The following is an 18,624-nucleotide window of genomic DNA, read 5'->3' on the forward strand; positions in this document are numbered from 1 at the left end:
TTACCCAGCCCCTACGACCAGTTTAGTCGTGGGGAGCTAGATCACCCGGGTAGAGGTGCTTGCTGGCACAGATCTCCTCATGCACCTTGTAAAAGCACTAGTTACATTGTGCTTTAATTGCTGTTAACAGTGTCCGGCTAACTTGTGAGCTCGCATAGGTAGCAGGGGCAGCGTGTATCCATCCTGAATTCCCGCAGTTCGTATCTGGGGAGAGGGGAGAGACGCGGAGAGCAGGCGATTTTCCCGCGGTAACCGCGGGGCCTGCAGCGAGAGGGCGGGGGCGTCGCCGGGCGAGGGTCAGGGAGCCGCCGGTGCTGGGCGGACCCCGGGAACGGCCGCGGGGCGCTCGGGCCGAATCGCGGCCGCCGCCGCGGGGCACATGACTGCGGGTTCAGCCTCCGCCCCGCCCGCTTCCCCGCGCAGCTGCCGCCTGTCGCCTCCCGGGGCTGCGGTGTGCCGGGCCGGCGAGCGTCTCCGCGCTGCGCGCTCCCTCTGCCTCGCGAGCTGCGCCAGGCGGGCGCCGCGGCGGCCCCGGCCGGAGAAAGCGAAACCAAAGCGGGACTCCCACTCCCCTCCGGCCGGCCGGGTGCAGGCGGGGCCGCGATCGCCCAGTCGCAGAGCCGGGAGCCGGGCCCCTCGGCTGGGCCGCGGGCGTCCGAGGGTCCCGGGTCTTCCGGCCGCTCCGGCGGAGCCCCTCCGTCTCTCCCTCCTTCCTTCTCATCCGGTCGGCGACCGCCCGGCCCCGGAGCGGTGCGCGGAATGGGTAGGTGCTGCTTCTACGCGGTGGGGACGCTGTCCCTGCTATTGCTGGTGACCAGCATCACGCTGCTGGTGGCCCGAGTCTTCCAGAAGGCCGTGGACCAGACGATCGAGAAGGTGAGGCGTGGCGGGCTGTGTGTGTGTGTGTGTGTGTGTGTGTGTGTGTGTGTGAACGCGCGCGCGGGGGAGCGCGTCGAGCGGGCTTGGGGGGACACTTCCAGCCCACCCTCCCGCTGCTGAGCCTTGTGCAGGGTGGATCTGCACCCCTTATAACCCTAGTCCAGAGGCTAGGGCCCTGCTTTCTTCCTTGTCTTCTTGGGCTGGGTGGGTAAGAGTTAAAGAAGGCTGGAGAGAAATAATTCTGTTCCTTTTAGAGTAATAAACAAGACTGTGGGTCTGGACTTTGAAAGAAGGTTTTCACTTCCATTCTGTCATTTGTTTTCTGGGCCCTCCCCGCGCCCCAATCTCTGTTGGGCCCAAACTCATTTCCCTCCCACTTTATGAAGAAACAAACTAAATGAAAGACACTGCAACCCCGCAGGTGTGTTGGCTGCTTGCCCTGGCCTTTGAAGTGGTGTGAGGTGGGGATGAGAGGCGGGTGCCTCGCCTGTGTGCCTGCCTCCCTGGGCTGAGCCCCGCACTTGGTAGCCAGGCCAGGCCTCTGGGCCGGGTGACATTTCAGTTCATCAGAGCCTGTGCTGACTAGCTGACTTAGCAGCCTGGTGTCTTGTACCAGAAGTCTGTGTTCCTTTGTCTCACCATGGATTTCTTGCTCTTCTCAAACAACCCTAAGCTTAGGCAAAGCTGCATTTAAATTTTTAATCTGAGCCCATCTCTTCCTCTCAGATGAGTGGGCTGGAGAGCTGGTCACTTCAGGCCTCTCCATCCTATGATTTCACCAGCGGTCATTTCTCCTGCCCTTTCACCGACATTCACCAATCTGTGTGGAAAGAGGAACCAGAGAGAGTTACTGAAGTCATTTTTTCCTTTTAAAAAAGTTGTCGGAGAAGCCTTTCTTGTTAGCACCCATCACCGCCTGGTTTCTCCCACTTGTTTACACTTGCCGCTGGCCAGATAATAAAAGCTGGGGCCTCCTCCAAAATTGATCCAGTTAGCATAATTGTTTCATTCCGGGTGGCAACAGACCTATTTTTTAAATAGAGGTTTCTAAAAGCCATCAATTACTTGAAATCTGAAGCAACTTAAAAAAAAAAATGCCATGGCAAAGCATAGTTTAATTTTTTAAAAGTTCACTTTGCCAAGGGGTGACAGGACCCACTGTCTGAGCTTCTCAAAGGCCATTGTTCAAAGCATGTTCAGAGAAAAAACTAAATCGAATCTCTCCACTCTTGTCCACCTGCAAATCCATGGCAAGGTAGTTTAAGGATGTAACCTCTTTAAGGATGTAACCTCTTGTGTGGGTGTCTAGAGTTAAGCAATCCAATGATAGTTGGATTTTCTTGAGTGGCTTTGAAAGGCTGTTTCAGGAGAGGTCTGTGAGATGGGTGATGTCCCCACCCTGTGCCTCAGGTATTGTCAGCCTTTGGATGCTCTGTGGGTCTGCATTCATGGGCAGTGGGTCGGGAGGTGGCGGGGGTGGAGGGCAGTTGTAAGGCAGCTGGGCTGGGGCTTAAGTTTGCACTGATATTTGATGATTGGCTTTTAAAGGTGGTTTTCTCCATGAAGAATGGACTCTGATCTGATTGTTAAATGAAAGTACAGGAGAAGTGACCTTTCAGAATGGCCTCACCCTGTTAAGGGACACTGCACCAGGTGGTATGTGAAACGGAACGACAGGGCTAGGTGTGGACAGGTGTGGAAATATGGGAAGGCAACCAGAGGTCACGCATTGCCTGTATTACCACTCCGCTTTCCTGGGTCGCCTGTAGGGGGCGTAGCATGAGATGGTGGAAAGGCTTCGCAGGTCAATTCACAGTCATGAATCCGGCTCCACCGTGTACTAGCTGGGTAACCTTAGGCTAGTACTTAACCTTTCTTAATTCTAGGCTTTTCCATCTGTAAATGAGGATAACAACTATTCATGTAAATAGAAGAATTATAAGAATTACTAGAGAAAATGGTTGTACTTCTCATGGGATACAATAGAACGTATAGTTATTTGTAGGGCTTCCCTGGTGACTCAGCAGTAAAGAATCCGCCTGCAATGCAGGAGACATGGTTTCAATCCCTGGGTGGGCAAGATCCCCTGGAGAAAGGAATGGCAACCCACTCCAGTGTTCTTGGCTCGGAAATTCCATGGACACAGGAGCCTGGAGGGCTCCAGTTCATGGGGATGCAAGAGTCAGACACGGCTTAGCGACTAAACCACCATCACCACCACCATAGTTATTTGTAAATGATAGCAGTTTTATTTTTGTTAGAAGCAAATAAAAAATACATGAGACTGGAGATTAGACACCCTATGTTCAAATCCTAACCCTGACATTTCTAGGCTCTTTGCCTTTGGGCAAGTTACGTAACTTCTCTGAACCTCAGTTTCATTCCTGAGAGAAATGAGGATGTTAGCCATCCTGGGGGTGCATTTACCATGAAACTCACAAAGCTTACACTTTGGGTCCCTCACTTGCACGGGCCCTTCCAAGGCCCTCCACCTAATTCTGTATCCAGCGTTTTCTTAGGGACAGCCTCCATACCTTGTATGAGCTTCACACAGACCTAGGATCTGCCTGTGTGTGTGCTGTTGTGAAAATGAGTGAGGTCACCTGTGTAAAGCACTAAGCATAGTGTTAGGCTTGGAATAGGTGGCCAATTATAGCTGCCATCATTATTTCCATTAATGTTGTTATGGAAAATTCATTCATAACTTACTTTAATATACTTGTAATACAATCTGATATTCCTAGTTCTTAATTTTTTTCCTTTGAAGATTGTCCATGTCCTGCTTTGTCTACATCAAAAAGTGGAGAGAGAAAAAGGATGAAAATCAAATGAGTAGGTTGGGCTAATTGTGAGCAGCTTAGTAACATAATTCCTATTAGAAGACTCTGGCTCATTTGATAATTGTCTGTGAGCCCCACAACAGCCAGTGATGACTGAAGGGAGATTTTGATCTCAGCTGTTGAGTAGCGTGGAAGGAACCAAGACAGTCTGGTCCCATTCTTGGCTTGTTATAGTATGCCGTACATTGAGAAAGCCCTGTAATTGTTTCTGTTTGTTGTTGTGAAGTCACTCAGTCATGTCTGACTCTTTGTGACCCCATGGACTTAACCAACCAGGCTCCTCTGTCCATGGGGTTTTCCAGGCAAGAATACTGGAGTGGGTTGCCATTTCTTTCTCCAGGGAATCTTCCCAACCCAGGGATCAAACCTTCATTTACTGCATTGGCAGGTGGATTGTTTACCACTGAGCCTCCAGGGAAGCCCAATTGTTGTTCTTTACTTTTCTCAATCGCAGAAGAGGCAGAGAAATTTTTCCCATCTTGGCTACTCACACCCACATCCTGGAGGGTACTCTGAGCATGGGCCAGGCCCTCTTTGTTGAGCATTTTGACCTCCCTGAAGACAGAGCTTTGCAGGGACCCAGCAATCTATTTTTCTGTCTAGAACCTGGAAGGGCAGGGTTTTATGTTACATTTCATCTGGTAACTCCGCTAATTGTTCTGGCAACTAGGGCAGTGCCTGGTACGTGGTGGGTGCCTGCTGCTTCACTTCTAATTGTTTTAGTTGAAAGAAGAGTGTCCTAAGAATCCGCAGAGCTTGGTGAAAACTCCTTTTTTTGGTCACTAACAAATACTTGGATTAAATTGGACAAGCCAAGTAGCAAATTATTGAACCCCTCAAAACCTCAGGTTCCTCATCTTGAAAATGGGGATCATAAGAATACCTACCTTTGAGTTGTTGCAAGAATGAAATGAAAGGATCGATGTAAAGCATATAGTACAGTCCCTTCCTGGTGCCTGAATTTGTTATCCTTATTTGTATAGGCAACATATTTGCACAGCCGGCAATAAACATTTGTTATTGTTTCCAGCTGTTCTTTTCACAGACAGGAACTAAAGAGTAGATAAAGGTCCTTCTAGCTCCAAAATTCTGAGATTCTATGACACAGGTACGTGACCTGTGCCCGAGAGCAACTCTGCAGCGCAGGATATTAAATTTGCCTTTCAGCTTGCTGACAGTTTGAATATCTCCCAGAAATGAGGGCGCAAGCTGGCCAAGGGCAAAGTTGGCTAATAAGAGATGGGCTGGCAGGGGAAGCGGCAAGAGGGCAAGAGACTGTTGACACTTTGCTTCCTATTCATAGACCGAGGAAGGACGACAGCCTTAGGGTTCAGGGATGAGAGGAACATGACGGAGTCACCTACCGTTCACTGGAAACCTGAGGCCCTGGGCAAATTCCAGCTGGCCTGCTCAGGGAGTGAGAGCAACCTTGGAGCTCGAAGAGATAAAATATAATCCCTGACAGTTTAACCAAATAACACTGATTGGTGAAGCTATGTGATGTTTTTAAAGAGTCAAATGAGGAAAACATCTTCATTTTTGTTTCTATAAAGACAATCAGCTATATATAATCTTCAAGGGCTCCTTCTTGCCTAGCAACCCCATTTCCTGATTTGCCTCTCTTCAGGGTTATAAAGACATAGAATCTTAGAGTAGACATCACTTAATCTGTTATTTTCTAGTCAAGGAAACTGAGACTGTAAATTCAAATATGGATAGTGGTGGGTATCAAATTAGGAGCTTCCAGGAAGCGCTAGTGGTAAAGAATCTGCCTGCAATGAAGTAATCTAAGAGATACAGTTTCGATCCCTGGGTCAGGATGATCCCCTGGAGGAGAGCATGGCAGCCCATTCCAGTATTCTTGCCTGGAGAACCCCATGGACAGAGGAGCCTGGCGGGCTACAGCCTAGAGTCGCGAAGAATTGGACATGAATGAAACGACTTAGCATGCATACACATATTAGGGTGTTGAGTTACCTTTATGCCTATATGACCCTGGAAACGTAGAGAAGTGACTTATCAAAGACCACATGATGAAGTTAGGTGCACAAACTGGGTCTTCTAGTTCACTTTTCCCATCCTGAAGGTGATCATACATCCCCACTGCCTGTGACAGTTCTGGCTTATTTACACCTGCTATCCTGGAGCAATTACTAGCGCCTTCTTCCCTTTCAAAAAATTCCTGGTGACCATAAATTCTACCCTCACGCATCACGTTGTCCTCCACTTCTTGGCGTTAAAGAGGAGCAGTGCTCTCGGAGGAAACGAGGCATCCTCACGCTAGCTCAAGAAAGAGGATTTTTTTCTTTTCTCTAAGGTTGGAAGAGGAAGCTGGTAGAAATCAAAGGGTGAGAACCACAGCACAGTTAGGCCTGCGAATCCAGTAGAAACTGGACAGTCAGCAGGATCCAGGCCCAGTGTGTCTCTCATCTCTTCCTCTGCCTTCCCCACCAGCTTCCTCTGTGTCCTTGGGCCCAGGCTGGTTCCTCATCTGGGGCTTCCATAGCCCTGACCTTCTGTGATGCTCAAGCTGCTGAGGCTCCTATGAACATGCTTCATCTCAGTTTCTTCCTTCCAAATTCATGACAGAGTCATGTGATTGGCTCCGCATCAGCAGAAACCGTAGCTCTATAAACAGAGGCCATATCCTTGCCGGAGTCTTTAACTCCTCAACAAAATCATCCAACTTCTCCCTGGCTTTTAGAAATGTGATCTGGTGATATCAAAATCTTATGATGTTCCTTTCAGCATCTTACTAATTCATGGGGACTGTGGGTGTATGCATTACTAAAGGTTAAGGCAAGGGAGTAAGTCAGTAGTTCTCAGTGTTTTTCCTGGACTCTAGGGAACCACATCAGAATCACTTATGGAAAAAACCCAGACCCCACCAGCCGTGTGAATCAGAGTCCTTGGGACTAGCACCCAGGTCAAGACCGAGACTGATTCTGTTAACCCATGTCTTCACTCCTTGAGATGGCAGTTCTTTTCTCTTTGTGTTTTATTGTTTAAAAAAGGTTATTTATTTATTTTTGGCGGCACTGGGTCTTCATTGCTATGTGTGGGCATTCTCTAATTGTGGTGTGTGGGAGGCTACTCTTCATTGTGCTGTGCAGGCTTCTCATTACAGTGTCTTCTTTTATTGCGGAGCACCGGCTCTAGGGCACGCGGGCTTGATAGTTGTGGCACATGGGTTTAGTTGGTCCATGGTGTGCGGAATCCTCCTGGACCAGGGATGGAACCCGTGTCTTCTGTATTGCAGGGCAGGTTCTTAACCACTGGACCACCAGGGACGTCCCTGTATTTTATTCTTTATTTTTGCCTGTTTTTCTGGTAAAGAGAAATATATGCCATTGTAAAAAGTCAGAGACAACAAAGAAAAAAAAGTCAGAGAAACAAAGAAACCACTGTTGAATATATTGTTGATTAATCCACATTTTTTCTTTGTGCATTATAGTAGCACATATACTTTACAGAAATGGGGTGCTTCTGTTCCCACCCTGTATTTATTTTTAATTTCAGCTGGTATAACTAGCATACAAAAGAGTTGATAATTCTAGTTGGGGTTATTATTCTTAGTAATTACTACTATTCTGCAGGTTTACATCAAAGAAAATATCTTTTGGGAGGGAGGGGAAGGTCTTTGCTTATGAGAACTGTTTTTTGCTTTCTTGTTTCACTGTCAAGCCACAGTGAAGGGGCCATCTGTTCTGCCAGACACTTGCTTGTTTCCCAGGGAAGAATCAGCAGGTGGGATTTTAAAATCATTAATGAAAACACATGATACTGGCCAAGAGGCTAGGCATTTATGGTCTATATCATCAAGATACATAGTCTATATCCAAGATATGTTACATGAAGCAACCATTTTTTATCAAAGCTGGTAACTAGTCAAAAGCAACTGAGAAAAATAAAGGCTACTTTCAGTGTTTGCTCTCTATATCCAAAAGCACTTTTAGGTGTATTCTTTGGCAGTCATCCATTTATTTAGGAAATATTTACTGAGTATGAATCATTTGTGAGGCAGTGTGCTGAGACCTATGGGTACAATAGTAAATGAGACACAGTCCCTATCCTTTTGGAATTTATAATCTAATTCAGAATTCTGGGACTCAGATGCCTTTATTCTCTTAAGGATTATTGAAGACACCAAAGAACTTATGTTTCTATTGGTTAAATCTATCAATATTTATGATATTAGAAATTAAAACGGATACATTTTTAAAACACAAGTATGTGCATGCTAAGTCGCTTTGGTTGTATCCAACTCTGTGACCCCATGAACTGTAGCCCACCAGGCTCCTCTGTCCATGGGATTCTCCAGGCAAGAACACTGGAGTGGGATACCATGCCCTCCTCCAGGGGATCTTCCCAACCCAAGGTTCAAACCCCCATCTCTTTCGTCTCCTGCATTGACAGGCAGGTTCTTTACCATTAGCCCCTCCTGAGAAGCCAAAACACAAGCATACATGAGCACATATTTCATTAGCTGTCAGAGCAATGACATCATTACAACCTGTGTAACCTCTAGAAAGTTCCACTACACGCTCATGAAAAAAATGGGAGTGAAAAGGGCAGATAATGTCTTGGTGTTATTACAGAAACAGTTTTGACCATGAGGAATCCCCTGAGAGGGTCTTGGGGCCTCTCAGACCACCCCTTGAGAGCTATTGATCTGGTTTTCATTTAATTAATTTTGTTGACTTTTAGGATTTTTAAAATAACATAATAGACCTGCTCTATTTCTGTAAGGCCACTTCGGGAACTATGTTATTAATGTTTTCAAACCACCAGGGTCTTGTTTACTTTGTTATATATTTATATGTCTGTTTGATGTTTTCCTTATGAGAACTGTTTTTTGCTTTCTTTGTTTCTTTGTCCTTCTTTGTTTTTGTTTTGTCTTTCTTTGTCTAGCGTGAAGGACAGTGGATTGGGCCATCAGTGATGCAGGTTTAGGGAATCTCCTGTCTTTTCCTGTGTGTTAATCAAACCAGACCAGAACATTAGCAGCTCCATAATTGAATTCTTCAATAATTCCCCTCTAGCTTCAGCCCTGCCAGAGATTCTCTATCCAGTAATAATTCAGTATTTAAAGTTAGCCCCAAAGCTCTCTTTGAAGGTAGGGGTCCGGCCGTATGTAGCTTTGTTATCATCTTCTCAACCTGTTAAATGAATGTCATACAAAATAGATAGTTATTAAACATCACGTGGATGAATGGAGAGATGAGAACTTAACATCTTCAGGATGATTTTGGTTGTATATTGTTATTCTGCTACACATTTTTGTTCCAGTGGTCACGTTTGCCCCACTAACCTTTATACCTTTAAAATCTGGAAATTTCACTGAATAATCCAGCTTTCCAACTTCTCTGGGAACCTGTGACTGTTTGGGGTTTTTCTTGTTGTTCATTTTGATTAATTTTTGTTGGACTGTAGTTGCTTTTGTGGGATTCCCCAGTGGCTCAGCGATAAAGAATCTGCCTGCAATGCAGGAGATATGGGTTTGATCCCTGAGTCAGGAAGATCCCCTGGAAAAGGAAATGGCAACCACTCCAGTATTCTTGCCTGGAGAACCCCATGGACAGAGGAGCCTGGCGGGCTATAGTCCACGGGATCAGACAGTCGGACCCAAGTTAGTGACTCAACAACAGCATAGTTGCTTTACAATGTTAAGTTAGTGTCTACTGGACGGCAAAGTGAATCTGCTGTATGTACACATCTAGCCCCTCTTTTTTGAATTTCCCAAATGTGCCTCTTTTGCAGTACTGGCCCCGTCACAGTCTGTGTGACAGCAGCTGGGGCAGAATGGAGGCTGCCCTTCAGACAGGACCTCACGCCCTGTCCCCACCGCCGTCAGACTCCTGTGTTCCCCACCCCCGGGTCCAGGGAAGGTGCCCTTTGTCATGGGGTTTGTTCTGCTGTCTTTCACAGAGTGGAGAAATACCTGTTTGTATCTGATGCTGTTTACCACAAGAAGGAAAATGAAAAGATAGCCTGAAGAGGTCATTTGTTGTTCAGTTACTCGGTTGTGTCTGACTCTTTGTGACCCTGTGGACTGCAGCACACCAGACTTCCCTGTCCTTCACCACCTCCTGGAATTTGCTCAAACTCATGTAGTCAGTGATGCTATCCAACCAGCTCATTCTCCGCCACCCCCTTCTCTTCCTGCCTTCAATCTTTCCCAGCTTCAGGGTCTTTTCTAATGAGTCGGCTCTTTGCCACAGGTGGCCAAAGTATTGGAGCTTCAGCTTCAGCATCAGTCCTTCCAATGAATATTCAGGGTTGATTCTTTCAGTATTGAAGAATTTAACGTGCATTTAACAAAAATGGGAGAGGGCATATTTCTGTGTAGAAGTGAGTATTAATGCTAGGGTTTGGCATGCAAACATGCACAGACCTGTGCCTGCTTCATTCCTTGACCTTCCCCACATGGCTCCTTTAGCTTCAGAATTTTACATTCTTTCTAAAGAAAGCAAGACAGAATGCCTTGCTTCCTTGTTACAGGAATGTCATCATTACTCTTGCAAGTCCCATTTTAAGAATATTGCTTCTAATAAGATTCTTCTGATAATCCACAATAATGGAAGGAATAGGAGATGTAGATATAAACAGGTTAGGGAAACATCCCTTATTTCATCTTTGAGAGATAAACTCACAACCAAACAGGTTGTAAAATAATAAGACTGGCTCCACAGGTTATACAGAGAACCTGGCATTATTGCCATGGCCACACTTATTTATTCACATCTTGAAATCCTGCTTTTCATCCACTCATTCAACTGTTCCTACATCCCCCCATCCCCTGCCAGCATCCACATATATCTCCCCACTCTTCACCTGGTCCTTTTGATTAAGTTTCTATCTGGTGGCTGATTTTTCTCCCTTTGGGCTGGCAGTTCTCGACCTTGGGTTCACATTTGAAATTACCTGGAAGTATTTAGAAATAATTCTACTGGGTGTTTTGTAGCAGGAGCTTTTTCAGGATAACTGTGCTACCCTCTTGTCCTATATGTGATTTATAGACAGCAGCAGCTGACACATAAACTCACATTGGAGCCTCAACCGTCAGATCTCATTAGCTGAAATTATTGGAGTTGCAATTAAAGCAAAATGAGTTCAATAACAGTGACATTAAAAAAAAAAAGAAAACCAATGCTTTTGTTCCTAAGTTAAAATAAGGTCAGAGAATAAGGGTAAAATGTTAATGGCAGCATATTTCTTTTACCTCAATAGAGTATTTAGAAAGGTAAATAGTACAAACTACTTACATTACTCCAAGAATCTGCACTGGGTTTGCTTGATTTCAGGGAGAAATTTTTAAAATAATGTAAACCAACTGGTATTTTGATATTTGGTGAGTTTTATTGATGTGGAATCCAATGAGAATGCTCCACACACTATTAGATCAGGTTTTCTCAAAGTTGGTCTGCATTATCTCTGGGTAAATTTAGACCCTGTAGATGGCAATGTGGATGCTGAGTTTGTGTTTAATTATTAAGTAGCACTTTGTTGAACTAAAAGTATAGGCAGCAGTTCTCCTGAGGCCTGCAAGTTTCTGAAAATATTAACTTACTTGCATTAAAGCCCAATGCAGTTCCCTGAGGGCTTATTCTCATCATCTGCATGTGGCTTTTATCAGGACAGCTGGTTCCTCAGCCATCCTTGTGCTGCTTTCCCGAAAGATCTCCCTCAGGCTGGTGTGGATGTGGTGTGTCTCGTGGCTGTACCAAGTCATGGGCTTCCCTGGTGGCCTAGACAGTAAAGAATCTGCCTGCAATGCAGGGGACCCAGGTTCAATCCCTGGGTTGGAAAGATCCCCTGAAGAAGGAAATGGCAACCCACTCCAGTATTCTTGCCTGGAGAATTCCATGGACAGAGGATCCTGGCGGGCTACAGTCCATGGGGTTGCAGAGTCAGACATGACTGAGCAACTAACACCTCTCAGCAGAAGCAGCTAATCCAGTCATACCTGGGAAGAAGGTGGAACACTCCATGTTGCTGGTTCTTAAAGGGCCTGTTGGGATGGCAGGTGATGGGCTGAGTCAGGTCCCATGAATTGACGTCTTGGGCTGCATCAGGACCTCAGAGTTTATCTTGTTAGCAGTGGGGAGAGTTTCTGCCCTGATAGGCACTTTTGATGGAACTCTCTGGAAGTTGATGTAGATAATACCTTTGAAAGGGGCAAAGCTGGAGAAAAGGATACCAGTTTGGAGACTACCTAACACTGAACCATATTGCCACAGTCCTTGCCAGTAATGAGATGAAAGTGAAAGTGTTAGTTGCTCCATCATGTCCAACTCTTTGCAACCCAATGGGCTATAGCCCACCAGGCTCCCGTGTCCATGAAATTCTCCAGGCCAGAATACCAGAGTGGGTTGCCATGTCCTTCTCCAGGGAAACTGCCCAACTCAGGGATCGAACCTGCATTACAGGCAGATTCTTTACTGTCTGAGGCACCAGGGAAGCCCAGTGATGAGATAGGCACAGGAAAAGAAATGGAGAAGAGGAGGAGGTAGGACTCCTCTCATTACTAGGACTGAGTGATTAGGGGAGAAATCATGAGCCCCTTTTTTGGTTATGTTGATGTTGAGCAGCCCACGAGGTATCCAGATGGGAATTTTAGGGTGAAAGTGTAGGTCCCTCAGTCATGTCCAACTCTTTGTGACCCCATGGACTGTAGCCCACCAGGCTCCTCTGTCCATGGAATTTTCCAGGCAAGAATACTGGAGTGGGTTGCCATGCCCTCCTCCAGGGGATCTTCCCAACCCAGGGATTGAACCTGGGTCCCCGGCATTGCAGGCGGATTCTTGCCTATGTGAGCCATCAGGGAAACCCATGGATCCATATAATTGATATTATCCCAGTAATTTCAGGCATAGCCCTTCTTTGGGCCTTGCACATGAACGTTCACTGTTACATGCATGTCAGTGTTACGTCCTTAGCTAAAAGTCTTCTTGAAACAGGGCCTATGCTTGTTGGGCACAGAGAAAGCTCTCAGTATATACATATTGGCAAATTAACTGAAAGGTAGGTTTTTCAGTCCAGATGATTAACCTGGCTTTCACATTGCAGATTGACCACATAACTCAATCATCTTTACAATATTTCTCTTTTTTATTTTATTTTTTTACAATGTTTCTCTTTTTAAAAATACTTGTTCATGCATTTTGTTTTTGGCTGCTTTGGGTTTTTGTTGCTGCATGCTGGCATGCCCTAGGTGCTGTGAGTGGGGGCTACTCTCTAGTTGCAGTGTGCAGGCTTCTCACTGCAGTGGCTTCTCTTGTTGCATAACACGGGCTCTAGGGCCCGTGGGCTCAGTAGTTGTGGTATACAGGCTGAGTTGCTCTGAGGCATGTGGGATCTTAATTCCCAGACCAGGGATCAAACCCATGTCCCCAGCATTGGCAAGTGTGTTCTTAACTACTGGACCACCAGGGAAGTCCCTCCAATATTTCTTTTGATGGTAGTATTACCGCATTACACCTGGAAAAATTCGTCATGCTCTGCACTATCCAAAGTCACATGGTAAAACTGATTTGGGATCTTATGCAGACTTTTAATTTAGCATACATGGAAGACTCTGCTGGTTGCAGGGTTATCTAGTGGCCCTGGGAGGTCTTGGAGCCCAAGTGATGGTTTCTCCACAGTTTCACGGTCTTTCGGGGGTAGGTTGCCAGATAAAATTCAGGATGCCTAGTTAAATTTGAATTTCAGATAAACTTCAAGTAATATTTTAGTGAGTATGTCTATGCAATATTTTGATTCTCTTCAGTTTATCAGTTGTTAGCATCCTGCTGTAGTGACTTCATCTTTCTCTTATATACTCTTTCTTGAATTTTTTGAATGCAAGTTGCAGATATTACACTTCGCCCCTGAATCCTTCAGCATTGCATTCTAAGAATTAAAGCATTTTTGACACAGCCTATGCAATATTTTGGGCTTTCCAGGTGGCATTAGTGGTAAAGAACCCACCTGCCAATGCAGGAACCATAAGAGGTGTGGATTCTATCCCTGGGTCAGGACGATGCCCTGGAGGAGGGCATGGCAACCCACTCCAGTATTCTTGCCTGGGAAATCCCATGGACAGAGGAGCCTGGCAGGTTACAGCCCATAGTGTCGCACAGAGTTGGACACAACTGAAGCTTAGCACGCATGCATGCAATATTTGAGATATCCTTGGGCATCCTGTATTTTTATTCACCAAATCTGGCAGCTGTACTCTGGAAGTGTGATGGGGTAGCAGCTCCTAGAGTGGTCAAGTATGGACTTTGCAAACCCACAGACCTAGACTTGGTGGGATTTGACTTGATTCAACTGTCTTTGTGACTCTGGGAAAGCTGGTGCCCCCATTTCCTTACCCACAAAATGGGAATTCTTACCTTGTGAGGCCAATGGAAGGCTTAAAGTGTCCATAAGGCCCAGCAGAGCACCTGACTCGTGGAGACTTTGAGTCAGTAGCAGCCTGGTAGGAATGGTAATTGTCCTTCTCTGAATTGAACATCAGGGAAGGAGATAAAAATAAAGAAGCAACTGTTTTAGAAACGTTGGCAGCTGTATTTATAAACTCCCTTCTGTTCTCTGAGTCCTCTTCTCTACGTGGGGTGTACACACACACCCCCTCCCACACCATCTACTCTGGGATTTATAGTGTACACTAGGTTGCTTGAGGGCCATTGTGAGTGGGGAGGTGGGGCGCCAGGGGACACATTGAAGGTGCAGGAGGGAATTCCCCGGAGGTCTAGTGGTTAGGACTCTCCACTTTCACTGCTGAGGGCATGGCCAAAAAAAAAAAAAAGTACAGGAAAAACCGATACTCTTGGGAGCAAAATTTGAGTGGGTTCAAAGTCAAAGATGGTGTGAGGCTTGTAAGGATGTTGACTCAGCTAAGAGTGACCGGGGAGAGACCAGGGGTGGGGGTGGAGGCCTACAGTGAGAAGTCCCGATTGTAACAGCACCTGCATTGGTGTTGTTCTTGTTGTTGTTAGGTTTTTATTTGGTTTGCTTAGCGAAGGACTCCGGTCGACCAGATGTTTATTTCCATCCTGAAACTTTGTCAACTTGAAATGGAGAAGTTAAGTTCAAGTCAGACTGTCATGAGAATAGCCAGTTTTACCCTCCCTCGGGGAACGATTTCGCCGGCCTTCTTTCTGGGAACTCTTCCTCTTGTTTTCGGACGGTATTGTTTTGTTTTTTACCTAAACTGGATACAAACCCGGCAAGGTAAACTCAGGCAGTTTACCATCTGTTCACTCACACTGACTGGCTCTTTGGGGATGGATAATTCTAAGATGATTTTCTTTACTTTAATAAATAAATGAGGCTGCAAATCCTTTCTTTTTTTTTCTGTTGAAGTGTAGTTGATTTATAGTATCGTGTTAGTCTCAGGTGTACGGCAGAGTGATTCAGTATGTGTGTATATACATACACATATTCTTTTTTCAGTTCCTTTCCATTATAGCTTATTACAAAATATTGAATATAGTTCCTGTGCTAAACAGTTAGTCCTCCTTGTTTATGTATTTTATATAGACAAGTGGACATCTGTTAATCCTATACTTCCAGTTTATCCTTCTCCAGTCACGCCCTGCTCTTTGCTAACCATAAATTTCTATTTCTGTGAGTCCACTTTTGTTTTATAAATAGGTTCATTTGTATTACTTTTTATATTCCATGTATAAGTGAAATCATATAATGTTTATCTTTCTCTGACTTAATTCACTTAGTGTGATAATCTCTACATCTGTCCATGTTGCCGCAGCAAGTCCTTTCTCACTCTGGAGTGAGTGAGCATCCACACACTGTGATGCTTGTCAGAAAAAGCTGGCCAGGAATACAGAGTGTTACATCAACTATCCTGACAACAGTAGGAGAAGCAGTACTGCAGAGCCCAGTGTGGGGGAAGGAGGCCCTTGGCCCTGGTGAGGGAGAGCTGACCACAGCTGATGAGGCATCAGCCTCGCCTTTGTTTTGCAAGGACAGAGGCAGAGCTGGATGAAATTAGTCCTCTGTATCCACTTCTGCCTTCCCTTGGGGGTCTAATTAATATATTTTATAGAACTGAGTTCCTTAGATTTTCACTTTAAAAAATATGTATAAGGGAGCAGTTATTTTTTCTGCTATGGAAGTAGTTTATTTTTGTTGTTTTAAAAAAAAATCCAACCAGTGCAGAAAAACATCGCAGAGAGAATGGAACACCCCCCCAACCCTGCTCTATAGAGATGAATGCTATTAGACACCTAGTGAAGGCTTATTGATTTTGAGGATAGCTAAAAGATTGAAATTGTAACATTATCTATACATCACCCCCCTAATGTTTTCATGTTTGCATTTTATCTGCTGGTTTTGTCCACACTTATACATATTTTGCATTGTCTGTTTTTACCAGTTAACATACATCATGAGCATGTTTCTTATTTCTATGTAGTAGTTTTTATAATCCTAATGATTGCTTTCTACTCTAGTCTGTGAATTATTATAATTTACTAAGTCGTTCTTGTCCTGTTCAACATTTTAGTTATTTCCAATTTTATGCTAATTCCTTGTTATTTCAACCTTAACTGAATCTTATGTAGGATATTTTATGAAGATAGTGACTAAAAACTTTTTTTTCTTTCTTTTCTCTCTTGTTTAACATTTGTTGGGTTGTCTATATTTGAGGAAACTCATGGAAGTGACATGGTCCCTTTCTTTCTTCAGACAAAATCCTGGAACCCTCTCATCCCCAATCTGAAGATGGTGATAATCAACCTCACAGTCAGCATTTATTGAGTATTTCGAGTGTGACTTGAGATAAGCACTCGGCTTAAGCCTCATTTAGTCCTTATAACAATCTTAGCCAAGCCCTCCTTCCAGTGTTAGTTCAGTTAGTTCCGTTGCTCGGTCATGTCCAACCCTTTGCGACCCCATGGACTGCGGCACGCCAGGCTTCCCTGTCCATCACCAACTCCCGAAGCTTGCTCAAACTCATGCCCATCAAGTCGGTGATGCCATCCAACCATCTCATCCTCTGTCATCCCCTTCTCCTCCTGCCTTAAATCCTTCCCAGCACCAGGGTCTTTTCCAATGAGTCAGTTCTTTGCATCACGTGGCCAAAGTATTGGAGTGTCAGCTTTAACATCAGTCCTTTCAATGAATATTCAGGACTGATTTCCTTTAGGATTGATTGGTTGGATCTCCTTGCAGTCCAAGGGACTCTCAACAGTCTTCTCCAACACCACAGTTCAAAAGCATCAATTCTTCAGTGCTAAGCTTTCTTTATGGTCCAACTTTCACATCCATACATGACTTCTGGAAAAACCATAGCTTTGACTAGATGGGCCTTTGTCGGTAAAGCAATGCCTCTGCTTTTTAATATGCTGTCTAGGTTGCTCATAGCTTTTCTTCCAAGGAGCAACCATCTTTTAATTTCATGGCTGCAGTCACCATCTGCAGTTATTTTGGAGCCAAAAAAATAAAGTCTGTCACTGTTTCCATTGTTTCCCCATCTATTTACCATGAAGTGCCAGTGTAAGCTTCCAAAATACCTCTCACCTATATCAATGCAAAATAGGCAGCCTGGCACAATAGGAGTGTCAGATAAAAAACAAATCTGATTTGATAAGGAGAGGCTGTTTAGAAGGATTATTGTAAAGGAGAAAGGACCTGGTGGGAGGGGGAGGGGATCTTGCATTTGGGAGTGCCTCTGACTGTCTGATCTTCAGGGCCCTGAGGGTTAATCAGAAGGCTTTTCCTTTTATAAGGAGTTCATGGGGCTGGAAAGGAGAGAAACCTGAAGTTTGATTAACAAGCATTTTTTTACCCAGCTTTATTGAGGTGAGTGTGTGCGAGTGCTCAGTTGTGTCCGACTCTTTGCGACCCCATGCATTGTAGCCCACCAGGCTCCTCTGTCCATAGGATTTTCCAGGCAAGAATACTGGAGTGGGTTGCCATTCCCTTCTCCAGGGGATCTTCACAACCCAGGGATCGAATCCAGGTCTCCAGCATTTGCAGGCAGATTCTTTACCACTGAGCCACCAGGGAAGCCCTAAGTGTACAACACGGCGTTATTAACTGTAATCACCGTGCAGGCATTTGGCTCCCATTGATCAGTGGGGTCAGGCTGTCCAGCTAATTGATTATGAGGCAAAAAATGGGAATCTGGAGGGTCAGCGTCTGGCCTTGTCTTAGGTAAACAAGAGAGACATCTGTGATTCTAAGTCATACAGGGAAGGGTGTTTCTTTCAAGTCAGCTATTTCCCGGAACAGAGGAGCAAGGATTCTAGAACCATTGCTGTTTTCCAGGGGTACAAGGCTCTGGTAAAATTCAGCACAGGTTTGCAGTGAGTCCTGGCCTGGGAGGCAGGCTGCACCCTCTACTAGTACAGTAGATGTCAGGCATTCACCTAACCTCTTTGAGCTTTGGTCTCCTGAGATGTAAAACGGGGAAGATGATTTTCCTTTTGAAGACTACTAAGAGGATTGTTGTTGTTCAGTCACTAAGTCATGTCCAGCTACTCCTTGTGACCCCATGGACTTCAACACACCAGGCTTCCCTGTCCCTCACTGTCTCCCTGAGTTTGCTTAAACTCGACCCGTTGAGTCGATCATGCCATCCAACCATCTCCTCCTCTGTCACCCCCTTCTCCCCCTGCCTTCAATCTTTCCCAGCATCAGAGTCTTTTCCAATGAGTTGGGTCTTCACATCAGGTGACCAAAGTATTGGAGCTTCAGCTTCAACATCAGTCCTTCTAATGAATATTCAGGGTTGATTTCCTTCAGGATTGACTGGTTTGATCTCCTTGCTGTCCAAGGGACTCTCAAGAGTCTTCTCCAGCACCACCATTAAGAAGATTGGATGAGATAAAGTGACAACACAACCCTTGGTTCGTGATAGTATTCTGCAGCTCAGAAACCTTCCATACTCCTTCCT

At 45.2% G+C, this 18,624-nt stretch overlaps 1 protein-coding gene across 1 annotated transcript in view; it reads left to right on the forward strand.

The window, feature by feature from the left end:
• The first annotated feature begins 384 nt into the window (after positions 1 to 384).
• The window catches only part of SCARB2 (scavenger receptor class B member 2), a 76,445-nt gene continuing 58,205 nt past the window's right edge, over positions 385 to 18,624 (forward strand). Inside the window, exon 1 of the mRNA XM_020894657.2 lies at positions 385 to 876. Within this exon, the coding sequence (XP_020750316.1) occupies positions 760 to 876 (117 nt within the window). The 5' untranslated portion in view covers positions 385 to 759. The remainder of the gene's footprint in view (positions 877 to 18,624) is intronic.

This window comes from Odocoileus virginianus, chromosome 29 (genome assembly GCF_023699985.2).
Source record: "Odocoileus virginianus isolate 20LAN1187 ecotype Illinois chromosome 29, Ovbor_1.2, whole genome shotgun sequence".
Taxonomy (NCBI): Eukaryota; Metazoa; Chordata; class Mammalia; order Artiodactyla; family Cervidae; genus Odocoileus; species Odocoileus virginianus.